General features: G+C 39.5%; 2 protein-coding genes across 5 annotated transcripts in view; both read left to right on the forward strand.

The window, feature by feature from the left end:
• The window catches only part of actn4 (actinin, alpha 4), a 62,228-nt gene extending 53,376 nt beyond the window's left edge, over positions 1-8,852 (forward strand). For 2 of the 4 annotated variants that reach the window (XM_032590950.1, XM_032590948.1), the window contains exons 15-22: positions 966-1,106; positions 1,385-1,567; positions 2,168-2,302; positions 2,376-2,555; positions 4,263-4,409; positions 5,326-5,406; positions 7,458-7,616; positions 7,775-8,852. In XM_032590950.1, coding sequence (XP_032446841.1) covers positions 966-1,106; positions 1,385-1,567; positions 2,168-2,302; positions 2,376-2,555; positions 4,263-4,409; positions 5,326-5,406; positions 7,458-7,616; positions 7,775-7,933 — 1,185 coding nt within the window. In that variant the 3' untranslated portion in view covers positions 7,934-8,852. Of the gene's footprint in view, positions 1-965; positions 1,107-1,384; positions 1,568-2,167; positions 2,303-2,375; positions 2,556-4,262; positions 4,410-5,325; positions 5,407-6,364; positions 6,431-7,457; positions 7,617-7,774 lie in introns of all 4 variants that reach the window. The other 2 variants (XM_032590951.1, XM_032590952.1) reach the window with 2 other exon arrangements.
• Positions 8,853-14,224: 5,372 nt separating this feature from the next.
• On the forward strand, positions 14,225-17,579 carry LOC116707939 (neurexophilin-1-like). Its single transcript, XM_032545646.1, has 2 exons — positions 14,225-14,260; positions 16,803-17,579. Exons 1-2 carry the CDS (start codon positions 14,225-14,227, stop codon positions 17,532-17,534), a joined length of 768 nt encoding a protein of 255 aa, XP_032401537.1. The 3' UTR covers positions 17,535-17,579.
• Positions 17,580-27,364: the final 9,785 nt, after the last annotated feature.

Consider the following 27,364-nt stretch of genomic DNA (forward strand, 5'->3'; position numbering starts at 1 on the left):
TTTGCAGCATTGCATGATGGGAAAAGTGCTGCCTGTCTGCAAACAGCTCTGGTCAGAAGCCGTTAGCTTTGAGCTACAAGTAGCAATTATTTTGATGATTAATCAATTAATTGGATTTTATTCATTGGCTCATTCTGCCAATTTTTAATTTGACCGCTTATTTTTTTAATGTAATATTAGAAATTATTAAAAATTTGCAAATGAACAAATTTATTCATTTTTAAAAGAGAAAAAGCAATAACTAAATAACAGCACTCCTTCGGTGAATGCTTGATCAGATTTAGCAACGGCTAAAACAATCCTAGCATGTGAAATGCTCAAACCGTTCCCCTGGACTTAACATCTACAGTTTAGGGCTGATCGGGTGATTTTTTTTTTTTGGATTAACTGATTAATAATTGTAGATTAGAAGATGCTTAATATGGGATTTTTACAACTTTGAACCAGGTGAAGCTAATACAGCGGCCTGATGGATTCTGGGTAGAACATATTCACAGAAAAAGAAGGATTTTCTATCTTAAATGTAAATATTTTTGTACAGTTTTAACTTTATAATTTCTCTAAATAAGCTTGTTTAAGAAAATGGCTTTTTCCAAACTATTTCAGTTAACGATTAATCAATTTAATGTATGATTAATCTGATTAATAACGGCTAATCTGATTAATCATTTTAGCCCTAAAGATTTTTTGTTGTTTTCTGATTCATGCATTTTAATCTTAAAGTTTTTATCCATTATTAATGAACATGACCACAGCAAAGCTTTTCAACCCAACATTGCACCAATCACGGTAGAGGTAGCATCATGCTGTGGGACTGTGATAAACTACCTTCATGTTTTTATCTTTACCTTAAAGCAGTAGCTTTGAAGATGTTTCCATACTGATTCCTAATAAATAGTCCAAGAAGCCTTAAGTTTTGTTGTCATTGATCCATTTTGACCTCCATCTTGTTTTTTGGCCTCCAGAGAACGGAGAAGCAACTGGAGTCGATAGATGAGCTCTACCTGGAGTACGCCAAGAGGGCGGCGCCGTTCAACAACTGGATGGAGGGCGCCATGGAGGACCTGCAGGACATGTTCATCGTTCACAACATCGAGGAGATCCAGGTAGCTGCTAGCTCCGCTCAACTCAACAGCACTGTTTATCCGCTAACAGGCTAACGGCTAAAGCTAACCCAGAGTTCCCATTTAGTTTTCTATATCAGAATATCGACAAACTTTTACACACATTTGTATTTGAGACACAGCTACAGATCCAGTGGAAACAGAAACATCAAATGCTAAATTAGACATAAATATAATTTACATCCAGACATGAATTGAACGACAAGGAGCTAAATGTCGGCTTCCAGCAGGGGTGTTGATGTTCTGGTTTGTCCTGTCAGGGTCTGATCTCGGCCCATGAGCAGTTCAAGTCCACGCTGCCGGAGGCCAACAAGGAGCGCGAGGCCATCCAGGCCATCCAGGCCGAGGTGCAGAGGATCGCCCAGAGCAACGGCATCAAGCTGAGCAGCGCCAACCCCTACACCACCATCACGCCCCAGAGCATCGACAGCAAGTGGGAGAAGGTGGGCTGGCCTCACACTTACTGTTTGTTGCTGCTTTTATGACAGATTTGATTCTTCCTCAGGTTTTATCACGTTGTTTAGTTTCTCTTAAAACTTGGCTGGATTCTTATCTTTTGAGATCATTCTCCGGATGTTGTTTTGGGGTTTACTTCCAGTTCAATTCATTAACTCATGTTTTAAAACTAATTACCAGTGAGGAGAAGTTTCCTTACAGGGAAAATAAAGATGGTGTTGAATTTTCTTTTTGCTATGTAGATGTGTTTAGCAGAAGATTACTGGATATCGCCTGTTAGCCGCTACAGCTAGCGATGCTGCAGGCGCCATTACTCTGCACTGACTCGCATCCTTAGGTTGTTTTCAGGTTGTGCTGCACTGACTTCTGCAGCACATCTACGTGTTAAGGTTTTCATTATCAAGCTAGCATAACTGACCACCTTCCAACTTAATATATATTTTTTAAATTTAAACCTTTTCCTGACCTGTGAGATGTGAAACCCTTGGACTTGGTCCTAGTCCGTTTTTCAGATTCTTTGTGTAATCGTATAGTTTTTCCAGTGTGGTAACATCAGCGTTTCACGCCTCCGGTTGTGTGTTCTGCAGGCCATGGCCATGGTGCCGCAGCGCGACAACGCCCTGCAGCACGAGCTGAACAAACAGAACTCCAACGACTCGCTGAGAGCCACGTTCGCCGCCCAGGCCAACTCAGTCGGCGCCTACATCCAGGCCAAGATGGAGGTAATGGATCACTGAGCTGGCGAATGTTCCCGGCGACCGGTTCGGTTCGTAACCGCTCCGTTTGTGTCGACAGGAAATCGGCAGGATATCCATCGAGATGAACGGCACCCTGGAGGACCAGCTGACCAACTTGAAGGAGTACCAGAAGACCATCCTGTCCTACATGCCGGAGATCAACAAGCTGGAGGCACACCACCAGCACATCCAGGAGGCGCTGATCTTTGACAACCAGTACACGTCCTATACCATGGAGGTATGCCGGGCCCCCCAAAAATCACTGGGCTGATAACGGGCTTTTTAAAAACTTCAGTTGGCATCACATTAACTGCAACAAGGTTTATCCCACACAGGGTTTCCAAATGTTTTATCAAAATCGAGTCAAAAGTACTAAAAGATAAAATAAAACCAATCAAATAGTCAGTTTTGTGTAGGAAATGGATGACATTCATCGTCGATCCTGTGGCTACAGTACTGAAGCTTTGATGAGGCGTCGCTGAACACTGACCCCTGCTGGACATTTAAAATCCCTGCAGTTGACACAGATTTGATCACCTAGTATTAGGGCTGTTGTATACAAATATTTCAGTAATCGAGTAATCTATTGATTATTCTTGCGATTAATCGTAAGAAAATCAGGGGGAAAAAATCAGATTTTTTTTTAATCGGATAAAAAAAAGATAAAATAAAACATTGGTAAATCTAACATCTAACAGTGTTACTACCGGATATCAACATCAGTCCAATTTTTCACATGTGAGCTTCCCAAATAATAACTTTTCTGTAGTTTGGAAACCTAACCTGTAGCAATAATAGCTCACTTTCTAAGTTAACCTGAAGAAAAGTTATACAAAAATCTGAAATTATATTCAATTTAATAATAAAGATTCAGGCTCACAAATACACTTATAAAAAATGTCTATGCTCCAGCTTTCAGTTTATGTGTTCATCTTCAGTCAGTTTAATAGATGAACTCTCACCTTGCCCAGACGTTTATAGCTTCTGTGTTCATGTTAGCGACGGGATTTGACATCTTTGTTCGTCACACACAGAAACTCGTCTACCAGCTGCATTCCGTCACGATGAGCTCCGCCACACATTTGTTGAGACCGGAATGATATGAAATAAATTTTCCGGTTCATCCGTAAAGCTACACTTACGTTAGTCATCTAATGTGCAGCCGCCTGCAGTGTTCAGTCTATCTGCTCACCTGTATAAATACACCTGCAGCGCTCTTACCCGCCTTCGCTCTGAACCGCCACCAGGCAGCTGCTCCAGGAGGAGAAAGGCTGCCGTACTCCAGGCATTGCGCCAGTCATTTTAAGGATGCTAATTGGTCCCCCAAAAAACAATGAAAGCCTGTACATTATCATGAATCAATAAAATCCTCTGAGGCTTGAAAACTGGACATTATGCTGCCAACACTTAGGTTTCGTCAACAACTCGGAGGCGGAAGTCAGAGCTCCGCGCAACGCAAATAATGTTCCGGCAGGAACACAGTGCGCTAAATAATAAAATATAATTTAACGAAGCTTCGAGGCAGATAACTTTTCCTCGAGGAATTTTAATTATTGAGGTACTGGAATCATTCAAGGAATCGTTTCAGCCCTACGTACTATCTATCTACAATATTATAATTTAAGTCATTGTATTTTATACAAATATCTTTTAAATAGATATTTCAAATCTTTATTTAAATTCAAAATATTTTTGATATTTTTACATTTAGTCAATAAATAATGTGAACATGTATGTGAAAACTGAAGAGACGCTGCACTGACCCCCATTGAAAACCTGTATGACGCGTTCAGAACGCCGCCAGCGGATCAGAGACGTGACGCGGCGTTCAGAACGCCGCCAGCGGATCAGAGACGTGACGCGGCGTTCAGAACGCCGCCAGCGGATCAGAGATGTGACGCATCGTTCAGCGTTCAGTCGCTAACGGTTTGTTTTTCTGCTGCAGCACCTCCGTGTGGGCTGGGAGCAGCTGCTCACCACCATCGCCAGAACCATCAACGAGGTGGAGAACCAGATCCTGACACGCGACGCCAAAGGCATCAGCCAGGAGCAGCTGTACGAGTACCGCGCCTCCTTCAACCACTTTGACAAGGTCAGGGGTCACTCGCTACTCCACCTTTCTCCTCTTGATCTACATCCAGAACAGTTTGTTAAAGGAAGCTTTAGATTTTACAGATTTAAATATTTACTGGTGTTTTTCTCTGAGATTTGCTGCTGATGTTGATCAGACAGCGGCTAGCAGCCAGTTTGTTTTTAGTTGCTTTAAACTTGTAGCGGCCATATTGGATTTCTGTGATAAACTGAATTATTATTAACTCTCCTGCTGGAAGCAGGAAACCAAGGATGAATATTTTAGAATTCAAATTTAAAAAATACTTTATTGATCCCAATAAATGTTGTTGTAACTCGCATTAAATCAAATTCAAGTCCCTCAGACCTACTGTTGAAGCACGGTGGTGGCTCTGTGAGGCTGTGGGCCTGCTTCTCTTTAATTAACAGCAGGAGTGTTAATAAGAAAAGGACTATTAATGCGAAACAAAATTCCTTTAGATTTTTCTAGAATTACTCGTATTTTTCTCCATTTTCCAGTCGGATTTTGACAGCAGACTGTTTTCAGTTGCTTTAACTAGGCCAGTCGTGTCATGGTGTCCCTCTCTGTGGTTTTGTTAAACTGGAAGCATCATAAGGATGAGAAGGTCACACCATTCATCACTCCGCCGTGTTTCAGTCACTCTGTCATCAGATTCATTGTGTCTGCTGTGTTTTTGTTTTTGACGTCGTCTAACATCCTTCAATGTCCGTCTGTCTGTCCATCCATCGTCCGTCCATCATCCCTTCATCCCATCATCCCTCCATCATCCGTCCATCACATCATCCCTCCATCATCCCTTCATCCCATCATCCCTCCATCATCCATCCATTGTCCATCTCATCATCCCTCCATCCATTCCTCGTTCTCCGTTCATCCTCATGATGCGTCGCTCTGACGGCTGTCTGGCCGACCGCAGGATCACAGTGGGGGCCTGAAGGCGGAGGAGTTCAAGGCCTGTCTGATCAGTCTGGGCTACGATGTGGAGAACGACAAGCAGGTAGGGGCGCCGGTCCGGAGAAGCGCCGGGTCCGGAGCAGCCGGGTCCATCTGGACGCCGAGCGGGAGGCTGGCGGCCATCGCTGACTAACACCTCCAACCCTGAAATCAGCTGGCAGGGCTGAGCTTTACTTTGCTGTTTCTCTAAAAACTGTAATAAATAAAGACGGATTTTAATCCCTTTAGTGCAGAAACGTTTAACTGCTGGAGCTTGGAAATAAATTCAGGCGCCGAACCTCTTCATGACGAGAAAGTTGTTTAAAGGAGAGTTTCTTAAAACACAAGTGTCTTGTCAAAATTAGTTTGACGATGTTAAAATGTTGTAAGACGAGTTTTATAGTCAGAAACTTAAAATAACGCTCCTCTGACACCGTTTGCTCTAGACTTCTAAAAATCTTAAGAGGTTTTATTTTTACAACTTTTCTTATTTAAGAGAAGATATTTTGGTTTTATTGAGAGAGAAATCAGTGTTTTTCTTTTTAAATCTTGTTGAAACTGGAAAGTTTCTCGTAACGACATGTTGCTGCTGAATTTATTTCCAATCTCTGGCAGTAAAAGGCTTCCATATTCCACAGACCATAAGAGGAGAAATTATTTATTTCGACACATTTTCCTCAGTTATTTATTTTAAACTGTCAGTTTGTAGATTTAAGTTGGAGGTGAAGTTGGGTCAGCGATCAGCCGGCCCTCCTGCTCCGTCGGTCCCGGCCGGTCCGGGTGTCTTTGGGTCGTCGGTGTGGCAATCAGGCAGCTGTGATGTTCCTGTCTGTCCACCAGGGGTCTCTGTAGCTCTGGGCCGCCTGTCTCTCTCTCTCTCTTTGTCTGTCTGTTTTACGCTGCAGCTGTTAACTGTCTGTGGTTTTTATCTTCACATCTTCCACCTCTCTAAATCTCTGTCCGTCCTTTCCTCGTCTCCGACTCCGTGACCTTCGACCTTTGCTGTGCTGCGGCGGCTGCAGAAGCGATCGGGTCAGATGGTGTCGGATGATTTCCGGGCTCTGCTCATTTCTACAGGAAACAGTCTGGTACTGCTGCTGCTGCCTGGTGTTCCTCAGGGCGTCTGCAGGGCGAAAACTCGCCTGGACGATGCAGTGAAGGATCGTCTTTAAAACAATTAATCATCAACTAATTTAGCCATCGATTAATCGTTAACTGGAGTACACGATAAAAAAAGGGTATTTGTTGAAAGAACAAGATGCTCAGGGCAGTAATTGGGCCCAAACTGTATGAAAAATATGCATTTTGCATTTAAGATTAAAAAGAAACATTTTTGTCTAATTGTTTCTCAGAACTCCCAGAAAGTGGCAGGTTTGGCTCCAAATTTTGTAATATAAAAAAAGAAAAGGATGCTGTTAATCACCTTTTGCTATCAATTATTGATCAGTTCATCCAAAACTAATCACCAGATCAGCTCTAAGCTGTAAGAAGTCCAGCAGAAAGAACTGAGCTTTTCACGCTGTTGGGTTTTTAGTGTTTCCTAAAGGAATGTTATGCTATTGCATTTTTGGCAATGAAAAGTTTTCCTTATTTAAAAGGAATTAATTGTTTTATTTGCATCTTTTAGTTCATTTCTTGTATTGTATTAAAGTGAAAAATCTGCAGAATGTGCCAACTTTATAATTGATTAATCGTCAGAGTAACCAATTAATCAGAGTAACCGATTAATCTGTTAAATGATCGTTATTCGCAGCCGTAGCGTGTTTTTGATAAAACTCCGGATCAGGACTGATTGAATCCATCAGGACTGAGTTCAGAGTTTCCTCCTCTTCACCTGCAGACGCCTGAACTTCTGTAAACGTCACGTCTTCGTTTTCCCTCCTCGTCCATTTGTCCAGTCGTCTCAGCATGAATCACCCCAGCAGTTTGTCTTCTGTCTCAGTCGTACGTTAACCTTCGATCGGACCGCGCCGTCCTCATGCATGCTGGGAAATGAAACATCCAGTTCTCTGGATGTTTTCCTCCCGTCAGTAACCTGCGTCTGACCCAAGCCGCCGCAGCCGCTGCTGCCGCCGCCTCGCCCCGGTTAACCTGTGCTGCTGTCTTGGTTGCCAGGGCGACGGGGAGTTCAACCGCATCATGGGCATCGTAGATCCCAACAGCACCGGCGTCGTGACCTTCCAGGCCTTCATCGACTTCATGTCCAGGGAAACGACCGACACGGACACGGCCGACCAGGTCATCGCCTCCTTCAAGATCCTGGCTGGAGACAAGGTGAGTGGAGGACGGGTCCGGACGGCTGGCGCCAAACGAACCGCCCCTGGACGCCTGGCTCTTCCTCACATTCGTCGTTGCTGCAGGTTTTTTTCTCTGTTTCTCTTTGTTCGTCTTGAGTCGCTTCAGTCTCTCTGGTCTCGTCTTTCTCCCATCAGAACTTCATCACGGCAGACGAGCTGCGGAGGGAGCTGCCGCCGGACCAGGCCGAGTACTGCATCGCCCGCATGGCGCCGTACGCGGGGCCCGACGGCGTCCCCGGCGCCCTGGACTACATGTCGTTCTCCACGGCCCTGTATGGAGAGAGCGACCTGTAGAGGTGGAGGCGGCGCGGCCCGGGGGGTCCAGGGTTTCTGTGAGCTGCCCCTGGATGTGCCCGTTTGATTCCCAGAATATTTGTCCGACCCGCGGCTTGTTGATTCAACCTGAAGGTTTAGAACAGGCACATCCAGGGGCAGCACTTCCTGAATTCACCCTGTTTGGTTTTTGTTTTGTTTTGTGGGTCAAACTGGGGTGGGGGGGGGCAGCATTCTGGACTGGTGGGGAATCACACAAGCTAATCTGATACTTATGCTAATTTTGTTTATTTTATTATAATTTGTTTCTTCTTGCCAGGTGGGAGGGGTCGGGGGGTCAAAGGTCAGGGTCTCTTACAGCAGCTGGCAAGGTCTGTGTATTAGATCCTAGAGAGATATATGCTGGGGGGGGGGGGCTCTTTCTCTCCTCCCAGAGCCGGTTGTTTATTTCCAGGCGGCGGGGTCGGGGGGGTTCCCCCAGTGGCTCTGCGACTCTGGCGGCTTCCTGCTCGCCCATCCGAACAAATACTCAAATTTATCTCTGAAATTCCCTGTATTTCGAGAAGACGTCCTCCGTCCCGCTCCTCCCTTCCCAGAGGAGGGGTGTACTTATTTAAACGCTCCCATCATGTCAAACCACAACCAAATTAAGAAAAAAACAGAAACTATGCAATCATGTTCTGACCGACCTCGAGTTCTCGCTCGGGTAATTAGAGTAACATCCGCCACTAACGAGGGAGGAGGGGGAGGCGGACGAAACGGCCCCTTTTCTTTCCCCCGTTAGGTTGAAGAGAAATAAACTCTGAAATGGTGATTATTTTTTTTCCTTTTTTTGTACTCTTTAATATCAAACCTTATCTGCTGTACTGGAAACTGCAACGCCTTCTGTCTAATGATACATGACTTTCACAAAGCACACATAAAAAGTTTCCTTACAAAACGCCTCGGCTCGTCTTTTCTTTTAATCTGGGATTAAATGTTTTAACTCTGGAATTATTTTCCTCTGGATGGAAAAATAAAATCAAAATCTCACATCTGGATTTTATAGGTTTGTTTAAAACATTTTAGTAAAATTTTCTGATAAAAATCACCTTTTAATTAACACTTTTAATCCTTTAAAAACTAAATAATTAGTTTAGAAACTAAAAATTTATTATATATATATATATATATATATATATATATATATATATATACACATAAAATTAAATAGTTAGTTCCAAGTAAACATGCCATTCCCAAAAAACATTTATAAACTAAACATTAGCTTAATGTTTAGCTTGGTAACAAAATAGTTATGTTCAAGCTAATTTTTAGCTAATATGTAAATTAACTTGCTGATAAGCGGAAGTGGATTATCAAAATAAAAGCGGGATTTTGCAGACTGCTATTTAAACTCTGCTGTTGACTAATTTCCATATTAGCTAATTATAGATTTTTGAGTGAAATGTTTTTTGGAAATTATATGTTTAGTTTAAATATTTGGAACTAAACATACATATTTGTATGAAATATCTAGGTATTTAGCTAAGAAACTAAATATTTAATCTGGAGCTAAACATTTAGTTTGCAAGTTATTTTTTTAATGGAGGTCGTCTCATTGAGATCCAAGATCTCCTCAACAAGAAAAACAAAATGACAAACACTGCAAATATTTAGCTTTTATTTTAGTTTTATTTATACTTAGCCTCCCAACTCAATATTTATCTAGGAAGTTTGTGAATTAAATGTTTAGTTTGAAACTATGACATTTATAAATGTATGAATAACCAGGTGAAAATATAACTTATAATAGGACAAACAAACCAAAATATTGCTGCTCATTTTTTACAGTGTAACACTACAAATGCAGTTTATCCACCCAGAATGTCTAAGAGTTTTTAAATAAAAGGTCATTTAAAAATGGGGACGGATAAATATTCGACAGTCCCAAAGCCAATCGGGTCAAAAACGTCCAGAACCAATAAGGTTTGTTCTGTAAATAGGATTCACCTTTGACCTTTCAACTGTCAAGTAAAAATGTTTAGTCTCTGCTAAGCAGCTGCTACTTGATAACCAGTGGGGGGAAAATAATGAATAAGGTTTTATGTCCCACTTCCTGTGTGGTTAAAATGTTAAGTAAAGCTAAATATAAAACTAAAAGTCTGGTTTGGGCCTCGGTGAGTCCCGCCTCCACCAGCTGTCAGGTTTCACGGTGAGCAGAGAGGATCTGCGGTCCTCTGGCGATTTCCTGCATCACGCTTCGTCTCACCTCATGTAAACTTCTCTCAGCTTAATAAACAAACAAACCCGACGCCTCAGCCGCTCGACACTTTCTGCTTCTGAACTCTGATTTACACACTTTTTGAGTTTGTTTTTGTCACAAACTCTTGATTTGTAGCTGCAATATGAATAATTCAGTTCAGCTTGTTTTATCCTGTGTTGCTTCTTGACTAAATGGAAAAAGCTTCATTTATTAGTCCTGGACATGATTCGGATTGAAATTCTTGCCATCCTGAGGTAATTTAATCATCTGAACAGATTAAAAGTCACATTAAGCAATAATACAGCCAACGCTCAAATGCTAACTGAATCATTTACCTAAAAGATGAAAGCAAAAAGTTTTACAAAATTGCATTTTTACCTTTTTGATAGAAAAATCCAATAATGTGCTCAGAGAAATAAGAGAAAAGGAAAATAGTTCTGTCTAAATTTAGATTAGGTCCAATTTATTATATTGGTAACTTGGGATATTGGTACATCCCAAGTTAGAATAATAAAGTTTTATTAATATATCCCCTTTTTGCTGCTTTATGCTTCCTAAATATTCATGTTGGTTTGATAATAATCAGTCATATTTCATTAGTCAACTGATCCCAATGGAACCAAAGTTAATATAAAATAATAATAATAATACACTCAAATCATACCTACTTTAGGGACTTTTTAAAACAGTTTACCTCTATAAATCATGAGAAATACTTAACTATAAAAACAAAGTGAGATCTAATGGTTTGTTTATAGACACAAAATGGAGAACAGATGAAATGGTCGCAGATCAACTCTTAAAATACTAAAAGCTGACAGAAACATTTTGTTTCCACGTAATAAAATCAAAAGGATTCATTTAAGCAACATAAATGAGAATGTGTTGGGTGTGTGTGTGTGTGTGTGTGTGTGTGTGTGTGTGTGTGTGTGTGTGTGTGTGTGTGTGTGTGTGTGAATGATGAGAGGTGAAGAGAGTGGCTGAGTGCCGTTCAGTGTCGGGCATGAAACAAAGAGCTGCGCGTGACGAGCCGCGAGGAAGCGAGGGATGACGGATGGAGGAGTGGAGGAGAAAACAAGTGAGAGCCTGAGAGGAATGAAAGAAAACGGGAAACACGCAGCGCTCTCAGAGGCCTCCCCACACAACGGCGGGTCGCCACAACACGACTGGAAGAAAATACTGGAAAGAAAAAAAAATGGTGGCGTTTTATGGAAACTACCGTTTTCATTTAAATGTAAATAACGCCGATCAAATCTCAAAATATCTCTCATTTTGTACAACAAACATAAAATACAAATCTGATGTCATTCATGGCGGTCTGAACTACCCAATACCTAGTTATCATGTGACGTCACACGTCCGTGACCTGCGTAACTAACAGTCGCTATGGCAACAACAAACAAGTCACACTAGAACTAACTCTCGCCTCGTTCCTAGCTTATAAACAATATAAGTACATTACAAATATTACTCGATCACAGTTTTTGAGTACTCTACACAACACACCTCTGTGTAATGCCAACATAAATATCTGATATTTACTGCAGTACTTACCGTCGAACTAGCAAAATTAGCATAGCTAATGTAGCTTTTAGCTGCTAGCCAAGGCGGTGTACGTGTTTGTTACTACATGTACTCACTCTGCCAGCCACCAGAACCTTGTAATTTACACGCAGAGTTTGTACGTCCTTTGCAAAGCCGTTTAAACATTGATTGTATGCATCCGTTGATTTCAGCTGAAGCTCCTCCATGTTGTTCAGACTCTTCGTGCTCATTAAGCAGTGAAATATATCACAGTATGAGATGGCAGGAGGCTTGTCCACATCCTCTGACATGTTTTCCCTCTCGTCTCATTCGGCTCGATCCGACAGCAGCCATGGTCAAGGTTTTTCTTTGGTCTGAAGCCATGGGTCCGCTATGAATTGCACATGCTCTTGCCTACTAAGATGGTGTGGATCACTTCCGATTCAGACTTGTGGGAACCATGCATTCAGATTTTTTCCAACTCCCCCGCCCCCCGAAAAACTGTTCTGAACCATTTCCATCAGAGGAACTAAATTTGATCATTTTCAATTTTCTGCAGTCTGAACGTCCATGTCGCATTTTATCAGATTTTTACATTATTGACGTGAGACATGCTGAATAAATCTGCAGTTTTGCTATTTAATTTAGGAAAAATGCACAAAACTTTGTTTTGCTTTCTGTAAATAATGTAAATATATCATTAAAGGGTTAATAATAATTCCATAATTCAAAGTAAAAACATCTACAGACCAGAAGTTTGATGAAATACCAAACTTAAATCATAAAATGTATCAGTATTGGTGATTGTACTTACTTGGTTTTGGATTGATACTGTGTCGAGTTCCTGTACTTTTCTCCCAGTGCTAACTAGTAACAACCAATCAGAGATAGGAGGCGGGTCTTAGCGCTGTCAATCAAACTGCGCCACAGGATGTGTCTTTTGCCATGGTTGTTTAAGAAATGAGGAGTTACTCATTGCATCAGCTGGGGTTAAATAACTTGTTGCCAGCTGAAAGATAATTGCCTATGCAGTACTTATCCAATAGGAGGCTTGTACCTATTTGCTTAGTTAAATCCAGGTGGCGACTTTTTTTTTGGCCAGGCAGTGTATCAGGACAGAACTACTGGTTCAGTTAGCTTTTGGCTGGACTGGTTTAAGAGTTTTGCACAGGACTGTACATCGCTGTTGTTTGGCTCTGAGGATTGTTGAATTACTGCAAAGTAAATGTCCCTTTTCAAAATGTTCCAGTTTGCACATATTTTATGATGCAACATAAATTAGTAGGAGGTGAAAACAGGAAACGCTGATATGAAGAGTAAAATTTAATAAAGTCGAATCACTGAGGCAATAATAAGTTCCTGCAAGGCCATAAAAATCTGCAAAACTGCACTGAGTCTTATCATTTTAATTCCAGCTGAACAACTCAATCTTAACTACCTGGAATTAAAAAATCAGCAGTTTTTCTATCGTTTTAAACAGTTTACTGAACACTTGGAGCGAGTGTCACACTGTGAGAACGATCAAAGCCTCAGTGCAGCACAGAGAGAAAACAGCAGGAACCCGGATACAGGAGCCAATTGTTTCTTTTCCATTCCTCGTGTTTGCTTCAGATTACGCAGAGAGGCTGCAGGAAGCGCCGGTCATCCAGAAACAGCTCGTCCTTCCACTCCAACCAGACACAGAAACTTGGTCAAACCCACCATTTTCAGTCCCAGATGAAGACTCCCTTCAGTCCCAGCACTAACAGGAGAGTAAACTGGTTCCCAAAGCTCCAGTTTGGGTCAGAAGAAACATGCATTGCTTTAACGGTGACCTAGACACTTCCTAGAGCAGGTTAGGATAGCCTATGGCCTATACAAAACATGTTCATTACATTTTTCCACAGAATATTCTTGGATAATCAAAATTTATTCTCCCTATTTTGAACCGTTTTAGAGCCTCTGTCGCATTAAGTCTAAATCAGCTGCTGCTGGCCCCCAACTCACTTTACACTCGCACATGAAAATAGCTGCAAACAGATGCGCAATTACACAACTGTACATCTTTGAAAAGCAGAAGTGGAGCTTCCTGCAAAACACAAGAATGCAGCAAGCGGTTTCTGGATGGTGAGTCAACCACAAAACACTTGTCTTTTCCAGCAGCCATTGTACAACACGTCTGAAACCAGCTGACCAAACGTGCTCGAGTTTCACTGAGGTTGCTAGGTAACGGACTGGTCTTTAAATATGCACTGTTTACTGGAAACCAGCCAACAACGGAACTCTGAACTGATCCGACAGACAGCGAAGGTGGAAACATGGCATGTATTTCCCTTATATTATTTTCCCATTTTATTAGTGAAATAATCTACCAGTGAAACTAGTACATTTCCATCAAAATGAAGGATTAACTGACTTAAAACAAGCTGCTATATCTTTCTGAAAAGTTTATTGTAAGATAGTTTTATCTTATTTCAAGTGTACTAAAATATTTGCACTAGAAACTAGATGAAATTTTATGTTTTTGCAGAGAAAAACACAAAATCTTTAGGTTTGCTGCAAAAATGTCTCAGCAGACACAGAAGGACATCAAGCTCAAAGTGCGTATAAACATTTGCATTGCCAGAAGGGTAATAGGACAATAAATCCATTCATCCATGGGTTTTTTTAAAGGCGCAGTATTAAGTATTTAGCACCATTTGATAGCATAATCAAGGGTCCATTTGTCTTCATTTGTTATGAAAATGTTGTATCAAATTTGAGATAAAAGAAATTTGACTTAGTACTTCAGCGGCTTGTAATTGGGCCCCTGTCTCTTTAAGAACACTCATTCAGGAAGTCATCTCAACGTTTCTCCGTTAAGCCTTTACAAACATTTTTAATAGCATTGGATTGAGAACTTTTACATGATGCCGCCCCTTTAAGAAATGGGTGGCAGTGAGATTAGAGGTCATTGCTTTACTTTCAGACTTCCTTGTCTAAACTAACACATTCCAGTTCATCCTGGAGATGAGTCTAGATCCCCAGATCCTGCTTCTCCCCATAGATGACTGGCCGGTGACACATCCACAGATTTTACTCACAGCTCTGACTTCCTCCCTCTGATTCCAGCCACCCTTTTCAGGCCCACCCTGGCCGCGGTGTCAAATGCACACCGAGTAGAACATCAGGATGAATCACGGCAGAGGCAGAAACCAATCTGCTCCTCCATCTTTATTCCATCAGTCCTGAACAAGAACCTGATCCCCAATCTGACTCAGAAACAGAAGTTCAACTCAAAGCTAGCACTCCCTCATTTTCACCTGAAGCCGGGTTCTAGCGGTTCAGTCGGATCCAGGAAGAGATGCGTTTCCTGGCAAAATGATTTTCCAAGTCTCCGATTAGGTGGATATAATGGAAGTGAAATATTTTCAATATCTTTGAAAATTTACATCAAAAACATCTGTTATCTGATTGGATGGTTTGATTTGTGATCGTCCAATCAGATAGGAAATCAAAAAACAAAAATTTTTTAGTTTTAATTGTTTTTTGCTGCTGAATTGTTGAATAAATATATACAAAGATAGAGAGACGATATGGGCACCCTTCTGTCAAATTTTAATCGGAGTTTGATGGATGAGTGATTAATGACCCTAATTAAATGATTTTGATTTCCGGTCACATGATGCCCCTCCCCCACCTTTCCCACCCATCCCACACACAGATCCGTTATTCCCACGCCTTCAGACCTGTATGAGTTGTAAGAATAATACAATTAAAGTATGAAAAACAATAAGTGTTAGATAATTGAGAATAATATCCAATATAGTATATTTAAATAGGATGTTGTAGTTACCTCTGGTTTTAAACAGAATATTTTTCCCGAGACACTGCGGGAAACGGGGAAGGACTGCGAGGCAGGTTAAAAAAAATCCTAGTTGGGTGATTCTCATGACCTTTGGGGTCAAAACACATGTTGTGCAAGGAAACTCTATGTCACCGACATCCTCTGGCAAAGAATCGATAACAATGATGGTCAATCTCTGGTTTTAAAACGGAATATCTTCCTGATCGGGTCTGCTATCAGCTCTTGGAATCTGCATATGTCCCCACCCAGACCCCCCCTGCCATGGGTGCTTGTCTGTCTGTGTGTGTGTGTGTGTGTGTGTGTGTGTGTGTGTGTGTGCGTGGGGGTGTGCGTGTGTGTGTGCGCACCCGTAAGACTGAACACATACCTCTACAGAAAGCCTAGAGTTTTAACTGTTTTACTGCTTTATTTTATGGTAGCACGATTAGTCAGTGCTGACTATGAGTTTGTGATTTCCTTCATCACTTAAATTTTAAACTCTTATAGATTTTTTTTCTGTAACACTTGCTAGTGTAATACATTTCAGTAAATGTTCCTCATTTGTACACGTACTTCTGAAGAACATGTGACAGACAGTAAACAGGCCTACGTGAGGCTGCTCAAATTTAACTTTAATCTTTCCGCAGTTAAAGAATTTGTCCAGACTTTTCCAGAATTTGGCCCGGCATCATTGTGAATGATTTTGTTCAGTTTTTTTTCTTGCTGTTGAATCAACACTGATCTTCCCACTACTTCATGTTTTCTCCAAAATAGTAAATCTTGGTTTAAATACATTTGAAACTCATAGATTTTGTTCCTGTAACACTTGCTAGTGTAATACATTTCAGGAAATGTTCCTCATTTGTACACGTACTTCTGAACAATATCTGACAGGGACTAAACAGGCCACGGTGAGGTTGCTCATATGTATCTTTCAGCTTTCACTCCACCCATTATCTTACACACTTTAGTGTGTTCACTAACAAAATATAATACACCTCTATTTTTTTTAATTTTTCATTATTAAAACTTTTAAATGATCAATGTGAACCATCAATCTGTATTAAAATAGCTAATATAATTCATATTATTTATTTAGATTTGATGTTTTAATGTGTGCCCTTGGATTTATATTGATTTATTGAATGTGTAAATATTTATCAAACTGAAGTAAAACCCAAAACTACAAAGAACAGAATTGGTAGACCCTGTAGGTTGAAAGAAGTTGCTAAAAAAGTCTAGTTTGAATCTAGTAATGCTCTTTGAAACTTCCTCTGAGGATCATTGTTTGTATTTTCTCATTATTTCCCATCTAGCTGGTTCTCTGTCAACTTGAGACTCAGAGCAACTTCACCTTCGTGAACTCATCATCACCTCAACCCCACAGAGACCAAGAGGAGCATCTCCAGAAAATCTGGGGCCTTCAGTCCAGGACTGTTGTCCAGAACTCCAAAGTCCTCAACAATCCCTCGGTTCCTCTATCGAAGCAGAGGCTTTGGGAAATCCCCAAGTCCAAGTCCAACCCATCGGTAAAAATTAAGCTTCAGCCCATCACGAACGTTCAAGGACTCTCCAAACCGTCGAGGTTGTTCAGCTGGGGCGACTTTTACTCCAACATCAAAACCGTCAAGCTGAATTTGCTGATAATGGGGAAGATCGTGGATCACGGCAACGGCTCTCTCGGCGTCTACTTCCGTCACAACTCCACGGGTGTTGGCAACGTGTCGGCCAGCCTGGTCCCGCCCATGAAGGAGGTGGCGTTCGACCTGGAGCGCCAGAGCGTGGTCCACCCCAAGGAGTCGAAGACGTTCAACTGCAGGGTGGACTACGAGAAAACCGAACGCAGCAAGAAGGTGATGCTGTGCAACTACGACCCGTCGAAGACGTGCGACCAAGAACAAACCCAGAGCCACATCACCTGGATGTGCTCCAAGCCTTTCCAGGTCATCTGCGTCTACATGTCGTTCTACAGCACGGATTACAGGCTGGTCCAGAAAGTCTGTCCGGACTACAGCTCCCAGGTCCCACCCTACCTGCCCACAGGGTAAACATGGGGCCAGGTGACGAGGATGAAGGGAGGATGCAGTTTGAGCCGTTCAAAACTTTTTTTTTTTTTTTGAACAAAGACTTTATTTTATCAGATCAATATTCAAAATCAATGATTAATACAATAAGTCAGAAACAACAATTTCCAATACAACCAGACAAACAGTTGAACAACAACAACCAAACAAGTCGGCGAGCTGAAGATCAAGGATTTTTTACATGGGGGATGAAATAAAAGAAAAATCTTTCTCGAGTGACTTTTGTCTTTATTATAACGGAGATATGTGTTAAATCTACATATAAAATATGTGCCTGTGTGTTTACATTTATCTTACTTACTACAATATTAATTGGAAATATGTCTTCAAAGGGTTCCATCTTTTCTTAAATAAGTCAGTGGACAAGTTTAATTTTGCTGTTATTTTCTCCATCGTATAAACGTTCACTAGTTTCTCTTTCCATTGATTTACAGTAGGGGGTAAAAGTTTATACCAACATACTGTTATCATTTTTTGGCTACGAGAACAAGGATTCCAAACAAGTACTGTTCTTCTTTACTTAAATTATTTGGGGGAATTCCCAGAACAAAGATCCGGGGGTTCCAATCAATATAAGTGTGCAAAATATTTGAAATTTCCTCTCTAATTCCCTCCCAAAATTTCTTAATCTTTGGGCAATCCCAAAAGACATGAGTGTGATCTCCAACTAGTCCGCACTGTCTCCAGCACAAATTTGATTTAGCTTGATCAAATTTGGAAATAATATATGGAGTTTTGAAATATCTAACGATTATTTTCCAATAAAATTCTTTCCATGTTGGACTGTTAGTCAGTTTATGTCCAGTTGCACACACTTGCTCCCACTCTTCATCTTCAATCACAACATTCATTTCTAGTTCCCATCTTTCTTTTATCCCAGGAGATCCCGTCGACAGACATGATTGTAAGCATTTGTATAAATTCGACACAGTATTATTAGATTTTTTTTCTTTGGTGATCTTTATAAAGAATAATTCTAAATCAGTAGGTCGTGACTTAAGAAGGGACCATTCGGTGTGGGACATCAGGTAACTTCGCAACTGTAAATATCTATAAAAATCAGATGTGCTCAATCCATACTTCTCCTTAATCTGGCTAAAAGATTTCAGAATCTCCCCTTCAAACAAGTCATCAATAAAAATTAAGTTCTTGCTTTGCCAGGTTCGAAATCCTGGATCTTGTCGCCCTGGTTTAAAGTCTATTATATCCAAAATTTTTGTAGCTCTGGATATAGATTGAGGAGCTTTCATATTTTTTCTAATCATGTTTAAAGTCCTTTGAGTGCTTTTCATCCATAAATTTGTAATTTTGTACTTGTGCCAGATTTCAGTCGAGCAGAATACAAGGGCCTGTAAAGAAAGTTTAGGGCTTGCGCTCTGTTCCAATGTCAGCCACGTTGTTTCTTTATTCTGTGTTAGCCAGCCTACACTTGCATGTAGTTGTGCTGCCCAGTAATATAATTTTAAGTTTGGTACATTAAGACCTCCATAAGGTTTACCACTGGTCAATTGAGTAAGTTTTATTCTGGCCTTTCTCTTCTGCCAAATAAATGTAGAAATCATTTTTTGCATTTTATTTAATTTTGTCGTTGGAATCCAAATAGGAAGGGCCATAAACAAATACAACAATCTAGGGAGAATATTCATTCTGATTGATTCAATCCTTCCAAAAAAGGAAAGCGGTAAAATATCCCATCTATCTAAGTCTTTTTGAATTTGGTCCAATAGCTTCCCAAAATTTGCCTTATATAATTTGGAAACATCCGTGGTAATATTGATTCCCAAATATCGAAATCCGTCAGGTGACCAGTTGAAATTCACTGATTTGGATAGTTCTGCGGGCCAGGAGCCTCTTAGCATCATGGCCTCTGACTTTGATTCATTAACTTTATATCCTGAGACCACACCAAAGTCCTTCAAACATTTTAAAATATTTGGTATAGAAGTTATTGGGTCTCTTATATACAGAATGACGTCATCAGCATACAGTGATAGTTTGTGAGTCCTGATTTTATCTGGTATGCCTAGAACTGATGAGTCTGTTCTTATTAATTCTGCTAGTGGTTCTATACTGATAGCAAACAGGATCGGTGAAAGGCAGCAACCCTGACGAGTTCCTCTTTTTAAGGGGAAACTTTCTGACATATAACCATTAGCGCGTACTCTAGAGGTTGGACTGGAGTACAGCACCCCAAACCAACTGATAAAGTTTTCATTAAAGCCCATCTTCAATAGAACCTGCTTCAGGAACAACCAATCCACCCGATCGAATGCCTTCTCGGCGTCTAGGCCGAGAAGCATGGATGTGTGAGGGCTTTGTTGACCAATTGAAATTATATTTAGGGTACGTCTGATATTATTTATTCCGAGTCTATTGGGAATAAAGCCTGTCTGATCAGGATTGATAAGTTTATTAATAATCTTTTGTAGTCTTTTGGCCAAGATGGCACTTAAAATCTTAACGTCATTACACAGCAGACTTATTGGTCTGTACGAGGCGCATTGTGTGGGGTCTTTACCTTCTTTGTATATGACCGAGATAATTGCTTCTGCCCATGTTTTAGGTGGATCTTTGGAACCTAGAGCATAATTAAACACTCTGTATAAGAGTGGGATAAGCTCAGCCTGAAAGCATTTATAGAATTCTCCTGGAAATCCGTCCGCTCCAGGTGATTTATTATTTTTAAGCTTTCCTATAACAGATTTTATCTCTTCTTCGGTAATTGTCCCCACTAATGATTTAGCCTCCTCCTCGTCAAGTTTATTAAGATTAATTCGTTGCAAAAATTGCCTAATTTTATTTAATTTGTTAGGATTAGTCTCCGAATTATATAGTTGTCTATAGTATTTTGAAAATGCATTTGCGATTTCTTTGGGATGAGATACTAGTTTTTTGGATACTGGGCACGTAATTTTTTGAACGGTTCGACTTGCCTGCGATTTTCTTAGTTGAAATGCTAATAGTCTACTTGCTTTATTTCCCTGCTCATAGTATTTTTGGTTTGTGAAACGTAAAGCGCCCTCTGCTTTATAAGTTAGTAACTCATTCAAATCTTGTCTACATTTTCTAAGTTCCTGTAATACATTATCTTCATTTGTTCTTTTATGTTTAATCTCAAGTTTCTTAATCTGTTCTTGTAAGTTTTCTTGTTTTTTCTCACGTTCCTTTTTAACTTTTGAAGAGAATGAAATAATTTTACCCCTCAAGTATGCTTTGGCTGTGTCCCATAGAGTAGATGGTGAAATCTCGTCCTTATCATTAATATCTAAAAAAAACTTTAATTCGTCTTTTATATATCGGATTGTCTCCGGATTATTTAAAAGTGATACATTCAATCTCCATAACTTAAAAGGTTTCTCCAGGTCGACATTTAAAGACATTATCACAGGTCCATGATCTGAGATAGTTTGAGGTTCAATATGACAGTCCACCACTCTGTGAGTTGCTTGTTTGGGAACGCAAAAGAAGTCTATTCTGGAATGGCTTCTATGAACTTTTGAGAAGTGAGTATAATCTCTGATCTTTGGATGTTTTGCACGCCATATATCAACCAGCCCCAACTCCTCCAATAGGCTCTTCAACGCTTTTGTTTTTGATAATTGATATTTTTGTTCTAATGGAAATTTGTCCATGTAATGATTCAAGACACAATTAAAGTCTCCACCTAAAATAATCGTTCCTTTTGAATGACCCGCTAAAATTTGGGCTAGCTCTTTAAAAAAACCTGGATTATCCTCATTTGGGGCGTAAATATTCATAATTGTAAGAGTGGTTCCTCCAACTGAACCAACAACCATTATCCAGCGGCCTTCTTTATCTTTGAGTACGTTTTCTGCTACAAAGCATAAAGAATTATGAAACAGTATTGCTACTCCTCTTTTTTTGTAGTTTCCATAGGATGCGCTAAATATCTGTCCCACCCAGTCTCTCTTTAATTTAGCATGTTCTATCTCATTTAAATGAGTTTCTTGTAAAAGCCCAATTGTACAATTCAACCTTTTTAATTGCGTTAGAATTTTTTTCCTTTTTATAACGTGATTTACTCCATTAATATTGTAAGTAACAATTTTCAAAGTCGTCATATTTATATGAAAACAAAAAAAAGTTACATCCCTCCAGTAATATATTGATCCCTATGCAAATATCTCTAACATTCAAAATCAGCTCGCCGAAAAACAATGAACAGAATGAACAAGTAGTCAGATCTTCATCTTCACAGAACTTCCAAGTATTCCATGTGCTGCCCTTTTGGAAAACACAGGCAGCACACTCCTGATGTAAAATGGACAGGGATAATGGCCTCCCTGGGCGGAGTACACCTTGTGTGTAAGCAGTAGACCACATAGTCTCCTATTCTACTGCACTAATGCCCCCCCAAAAAAGGGAAAAAAGTAAAACACTCACTGCGAATACGCCAACCGATAGTCCATAAGTATTAATGTAATATTTTACCTGCATGTCCTTATTTATACTTTTAACAAGATCCACCTTTAAATAAAATGTCGGCTAAATCAGGATAGAATCAGGTAAAACAGTACCGTCTCAACCCTGCTTGTGCTGATCCACCGAGTTTAGTATGGCCCTGATGTCCATGTTATCCAGACCTGGATCGGCCCTTCCACGTCTCCCCTGGGTCTGCCAATTGTTGTTTAGCAAATCTCTCTCCAGGACGTCCCGCTCATCCACCTCCACCGGGATCCCGAGTTCCTTCAGAGTGGATTGGGCCTCCAAAAGAGAGGAGAAGGTCTTGACACCCTTATCCAAAAACAGTCTAAGTTGAGCCGGGTATGGTGACTGTGCCTTTATGTTGCGTTCCTTCAGCTTTTTAATGACTTCACGCACTTGTTTTCTTTTTCTCTGTACCTCGGTGGAGTAATCTTGGTCAAAGAAAATTTTGTTTCCCCGAAACTCCACGTCCCGCTGCTTCCAGGCACACTGTAGTACCAGCTGCTTAACATTGGAATCCAGGAAGCGAACTATTATGGATCTCGGTGGAGATGTCGACTTCGGCTTCGGAACTGTAGCTCTGTGGGCTCTTTCAATGCAAATGTCCGTGCCTTCAGGCAGCTTCAGCGCAGATTTTAAAAAATCTTTAATAAACGGGATCATCTCTTTTCCTTCTGAATCTTTCTTTATCCCATACACTCTTATATTGTTCCGGCGCATCCTATTCTCTATATCATCCAATTTTGCAGCTACTTTGGCGTCTTTTTTCAAGTACACCTCGCTGCAGCAAACAGAATGGGGCGGGGTCGGACAACTGTCAGTCTCATACCTTATATGGAAATGGTGGGGACGGACCACTGTCCGTCTCATACCTTATATGGAAATGGTGGGGACGGACCACTGTCCGTCTCATACCTTATATGGAAATGGGACTATTTCATTCCGGAAATGAAGGGGGCGCTAGTAACACTATTTCCTGTACCGACCGTGTTATAATAATTATACTAATAATAACGTATTTTATTTGACAACGCCTTTTAAAACACCCAAGAACACTTTCAACATTAAAAATACAAATTAAATAGTAAAGAAATGGCTACAAAACGTGATATGTCACGTGGTATGTCTGTCACGTGGTAAGTCACTTTTTTTATTTTCAAATCTTTATTAAACCTTTATTTAAAATTATATTAGTAACAAACAATCTAGAATAAGCAACAATAAGGAAACATTATGGAGATGTATTTATCTATCCTTACACCCAATCTATCTCAAACAAAAGTAATAAAACATGAATCAAATCAATATTTTGGAGACAAATGTACATTACATTAAGAGCACATTTATCCATCCATTAATTATCATGAATTATCCCTATAGTTGGGATGCTGCTGACCCTGGACAGATCGCCAGTCCATCGCAGATTAAGAAAACAGATATAAACAAATGAAGTTCAAATAATATATTTTGATGTTGTGAATGGTACTCTTAAAATAAATAAGTTACAATCTAAAATGTAATAGCCTCTGGCTTATTAAATAAGAACTAGATGGAAAAGAGGTTTGGTCTGTAAAACATTTAGTCAACAATTTTGGCCAACTTAGTACGTCCATTCACAGCGCACTTTTGTTGTTTATTTGCCAAATATTTTTCTTATTATTCACATTGTGAATATAATTTACAAACAAACCAAAGGACGTCTGAACTTCTAACAAGTGCCATTCAGAAAACTAGAATATTTTTGGTTGCAGGTGACCTGGCTCAGCTATTATCATTGTTTACCATAATGTCTCATTGGAAACTTTTGCTATAAGGACTCCAGTTCAACCAGTAAACTGATTGGTGTCCCACTATTCCATTTTTATAAATTCCATATCAATTCTATCAATTGCAATCGATTCATAAAATAAAGACCTTAAATATCCAATTGTTGCAAAACCCAAAGGGATTCATTTAAAACTTTAAATGTAGCTTCAACCTGGAAAGACTCACACAGAAAGAAAGTAGGTTTTAGAAAGTTTATTTGACAAGAAATAATCTTTGGCGCTCGGACCCCGGCAGTAGACGCTGCGCTGGTAACCACCAGAGAGAATAATCTTTTTTCTATATGAAAACCTTTTTGAATAAAGTCACTGGTTACATAAATTAAACCAATGTGTAATTTCTAACTATAACTGTCTTCATCTCAGCTGCTCAGCCAATCACCTGATCATGTGTCTCCATCCCAGCCTAACGGTGCCGGGCTCATCTCTCTTCATAAAGTCAGGATACCTTTAATCTTATGTTTGTATTATGACTTTGTAACTGAACAATATATTTCTGTATGTGCTTACTTTATTACAAAAAACCCAACAGTTGATTCTGTTAAAACATAAACTTGGCTGTATGTCAGGTTTGTAAAAAAAATTTGTATTGATTCCAGTCATTGTTCAAAAAGTATAGGAAACATTGTATTTACACATATAAAATATTGCAAGTTATTAGCTTTGCTTGCATTTAAAATTTTTAAAACAAGGTTATCCTATTGTTAAATAACGCTGTTACAATATATTTACAACTACTTTATTGGTTCTACTCTCTCCAACAAATTACAGCCACAAAGTAACTTTGTGTGGAAACGGCACCATTTCTATGAAAACTAAATAATGCAAATCAACTGAGCTACAACAAAAGGAACATTCAAAAATGTAAATAATATTGAAAGAACACATTATTAAAAAGGATGACTGCACAAGTCAAAAGGCAAATATTATTTAGCAGAAATGATTTAAAATGGCATGTCACAAAAAAAACGAACAATGTGTGACAACTGAAATGTGTGAAAGATTGTGGAAAGCAACTAATATTCTCCTTGCATTCAGTATTGACAGTCAGTGCAGTGTCCAGGTCGGCCATCACAGTAGTAACCAGGGTACTCTCCTCGTCTTCCATCGCCGGTGAAGCCCACAGTCTTTATATCACCGGTTGCAGGAAGAACATGTTACAACCGCAAAAGGAATCCGGTTTTCTGCCTTGAATGTTTTTGAAAATTTGCCCCAGTTGATCTCACCTGTTAATGAAAAATCGATTTCATGTAGTTGAAATCTAATTTCACATGTTTTAGGTGAAAAAAGTCAAAGTGAGTCTTCTTCCTGAAAACTGGGTCAGACACAACGGCTTCAAAGCACTTGCAGGTCAATGCCAAGGTGAGGTAAGCTGAGTCTCCCTGTGCTGGTATCACCTCCTGGAGAACAGCTTCAAGAACATTCAGAGGCATCTGAAAATAACAAACAAAATAAAAAATCACATTGCACATTATGATCAGTAAAACAGTAGTTAATAATAGCCATTTCACCAAATACTTTGTTACTCTTACTTGTGTAGTTTATTGCAGTTACTTACTAAAACTATATTGAAGTTGTGCTACTCTTCATTAGAGTATCACATCTGGGTACTACACCCAACTATAATGGCTGCTGTTAGTTTATAAAATATATTAGACTTTCCAGAAATTTAACATTGGTGTACAAAACATATTTAAAAAAGATTAACCTTTAAAAATAAAAGAAAAACACTAGAAAACTGGTAAGTATGTAAAAAATATTTTATATTTTTCCAAGTGTAGTTACACATACCGATGTGTTGAACCATAGCAGTTTGTGCTAAATGGTTCTGTAGCTTGTATTAGCAAAGGGAACAGCAATATTTATCGTTCATGTTGCAAATAGATACGTGGATCTGTATAATGAAAATAAAAAACAAAGTTTGAGCATAAAATACATTTCTCAATTATACATGTTATCTACATTTCTATTTTTATCTAATGGTGCCCTGCGGGATAATAATTAGCTATGCTACATGCTAAAATTAGCCTTCCCCTGTATGAATTACGAATTTCACTAGTTTACAGCTGTTAATTATATTTTCAACCTAATCTAGAAAAGCGTATTGATTTACTATGTGAAAAAATTTTAAGAAGGTAAAAATACCTTTTGTTGACTTTGTGAGTTTTGCATTGTTGATCGTGCGCCGAACACCAGTGGAAGAACCTCTCAAACTTATTTCTTTCTTCTTCCGTTCCTCTTAACTCCGCGTCTTAAGGTATTTATACTAGTGATTATGAAAATAGCGCCCCCTTCATTTCCGGAATGCAATAGTCCCATTTCCAAATAAGGTATGGGACTGACGGAAAGGTCCGTCCCCGCCCCTTTCTGTTTGCTGCAGCGAGGTCCTTCTCTCTTTTTTGAGTAAGTAAGCTAGCACCCTTTCCTGCTGTAGGCCACGATCTTCTGCGTTACTCACTCTCTCTTCCGCTGTGTTCAGTCTCTCTTCCAGTGAATCGATTCTCTTTTTTATTTCTGCAATCGATGCCTCCATCCGGGATTGGGATTCTAAAATGTCTCGTTGCGCCGTTCCAGATTCTTCTCGAAATTTGCGGAGCTCTGTTAGCATTAGCAAGTCGGTCCCTGTTTCATTCTGAGTTAAGCTAGCATCAAGTGTTAGCTGTTTCTGTGTCGTCTTCGCATCATCATTTTTCCCCATCTTTTGTTCTCTTCTTGTAGACTTTTGTGACGAGGTCATTGTAGTAGCGTCTTCTGGAAATGTAGGTGGAATTAAATTTTAATAACAGGTAAATTAAAAGATATTTCGGTCAGTGCGTCGTCTGCAAGCGTCTCTACTCAGGCATGCCGGAAGCGGAAGTCTCAAGACCGCCGTTCAAAACTTTATCCTAAAATATATGGAATGCTGTTTGTACAGTAAGTGAGTCAAATATTAACAGCAATAATTTGGATTATTTAGCCTGTTATAAGCGGGGAAAATAGGTTTTCTTTCCATATTCTCACCATATTATTCATTCACTTATAAATGTCCCAGTTTCAAAGTAAATATTCATTTAGCAAGTTACATATTTAGTTTACTAACTAGATATTTAGACCCAAACAAAAGATTTAGCTTGCTAACATTTTAATATTTAGTTTGGAACAAAATCTTTAGCTTGCTAACTTCTTAATATTTGTTTGGAACTAAATATTTAGTTCGGAGCTTACAAGCTAAATAGCTTTATAGCTTGTAAGAAACAACCTACCTAAATATTAGCATGTTAGCTCACTAATGTGCTAATATTTTGCTAATATTTAGCTTGGAGCTAAACATAAATTAAATATATAGCTTGGTCATTAAATATTTAGCTAAATAGTTTGTAAACAACATATTTAGCATGCCAACTTGCTAAAACTTTAGCTTAGAGCGAAATATTTAGCTTGCTAACTTGTTAATATGAGCTAACTATAAGTTTGGGAGCTTAATATTTAGCTAGCTAACTTACTAATATTTAGTTAAACTAAACAGTTTGTAAAAAAACATATTTA

This window comes from Xiphophorus hellerii, chromosome 18, assembly GCF_003331165.1.
Source record: "Xiphophorus hellerii strain 12219 chromosome 18, Xiphophorus_hellerii-4.1, whole genome shotgun sequence".
Lineage (NCBI taxonomy): Eukaryota > Metazoa > Chordata > Actinopteri > Cyprinodontiformes > Poeciliidae > Xiphophorus > Xiphophorus hellerii.

Bases quoted from the DNA above. Each gene is read 5' to 3' on its own strand.
- LOC116707939 (XM_032545646.1), top strand. From the start codon at position 14,225: ATGTCTCAGCAGACACAGAAGGACATCAAGCTCAAA. The intron at 14,261-16,802 runs GTGCGTATAAAC...TTTCCCATCTAG, and splicing joins AGAAGGACATCAAGCTCAAA to CTGGTTCTCTGTCAACTTGA.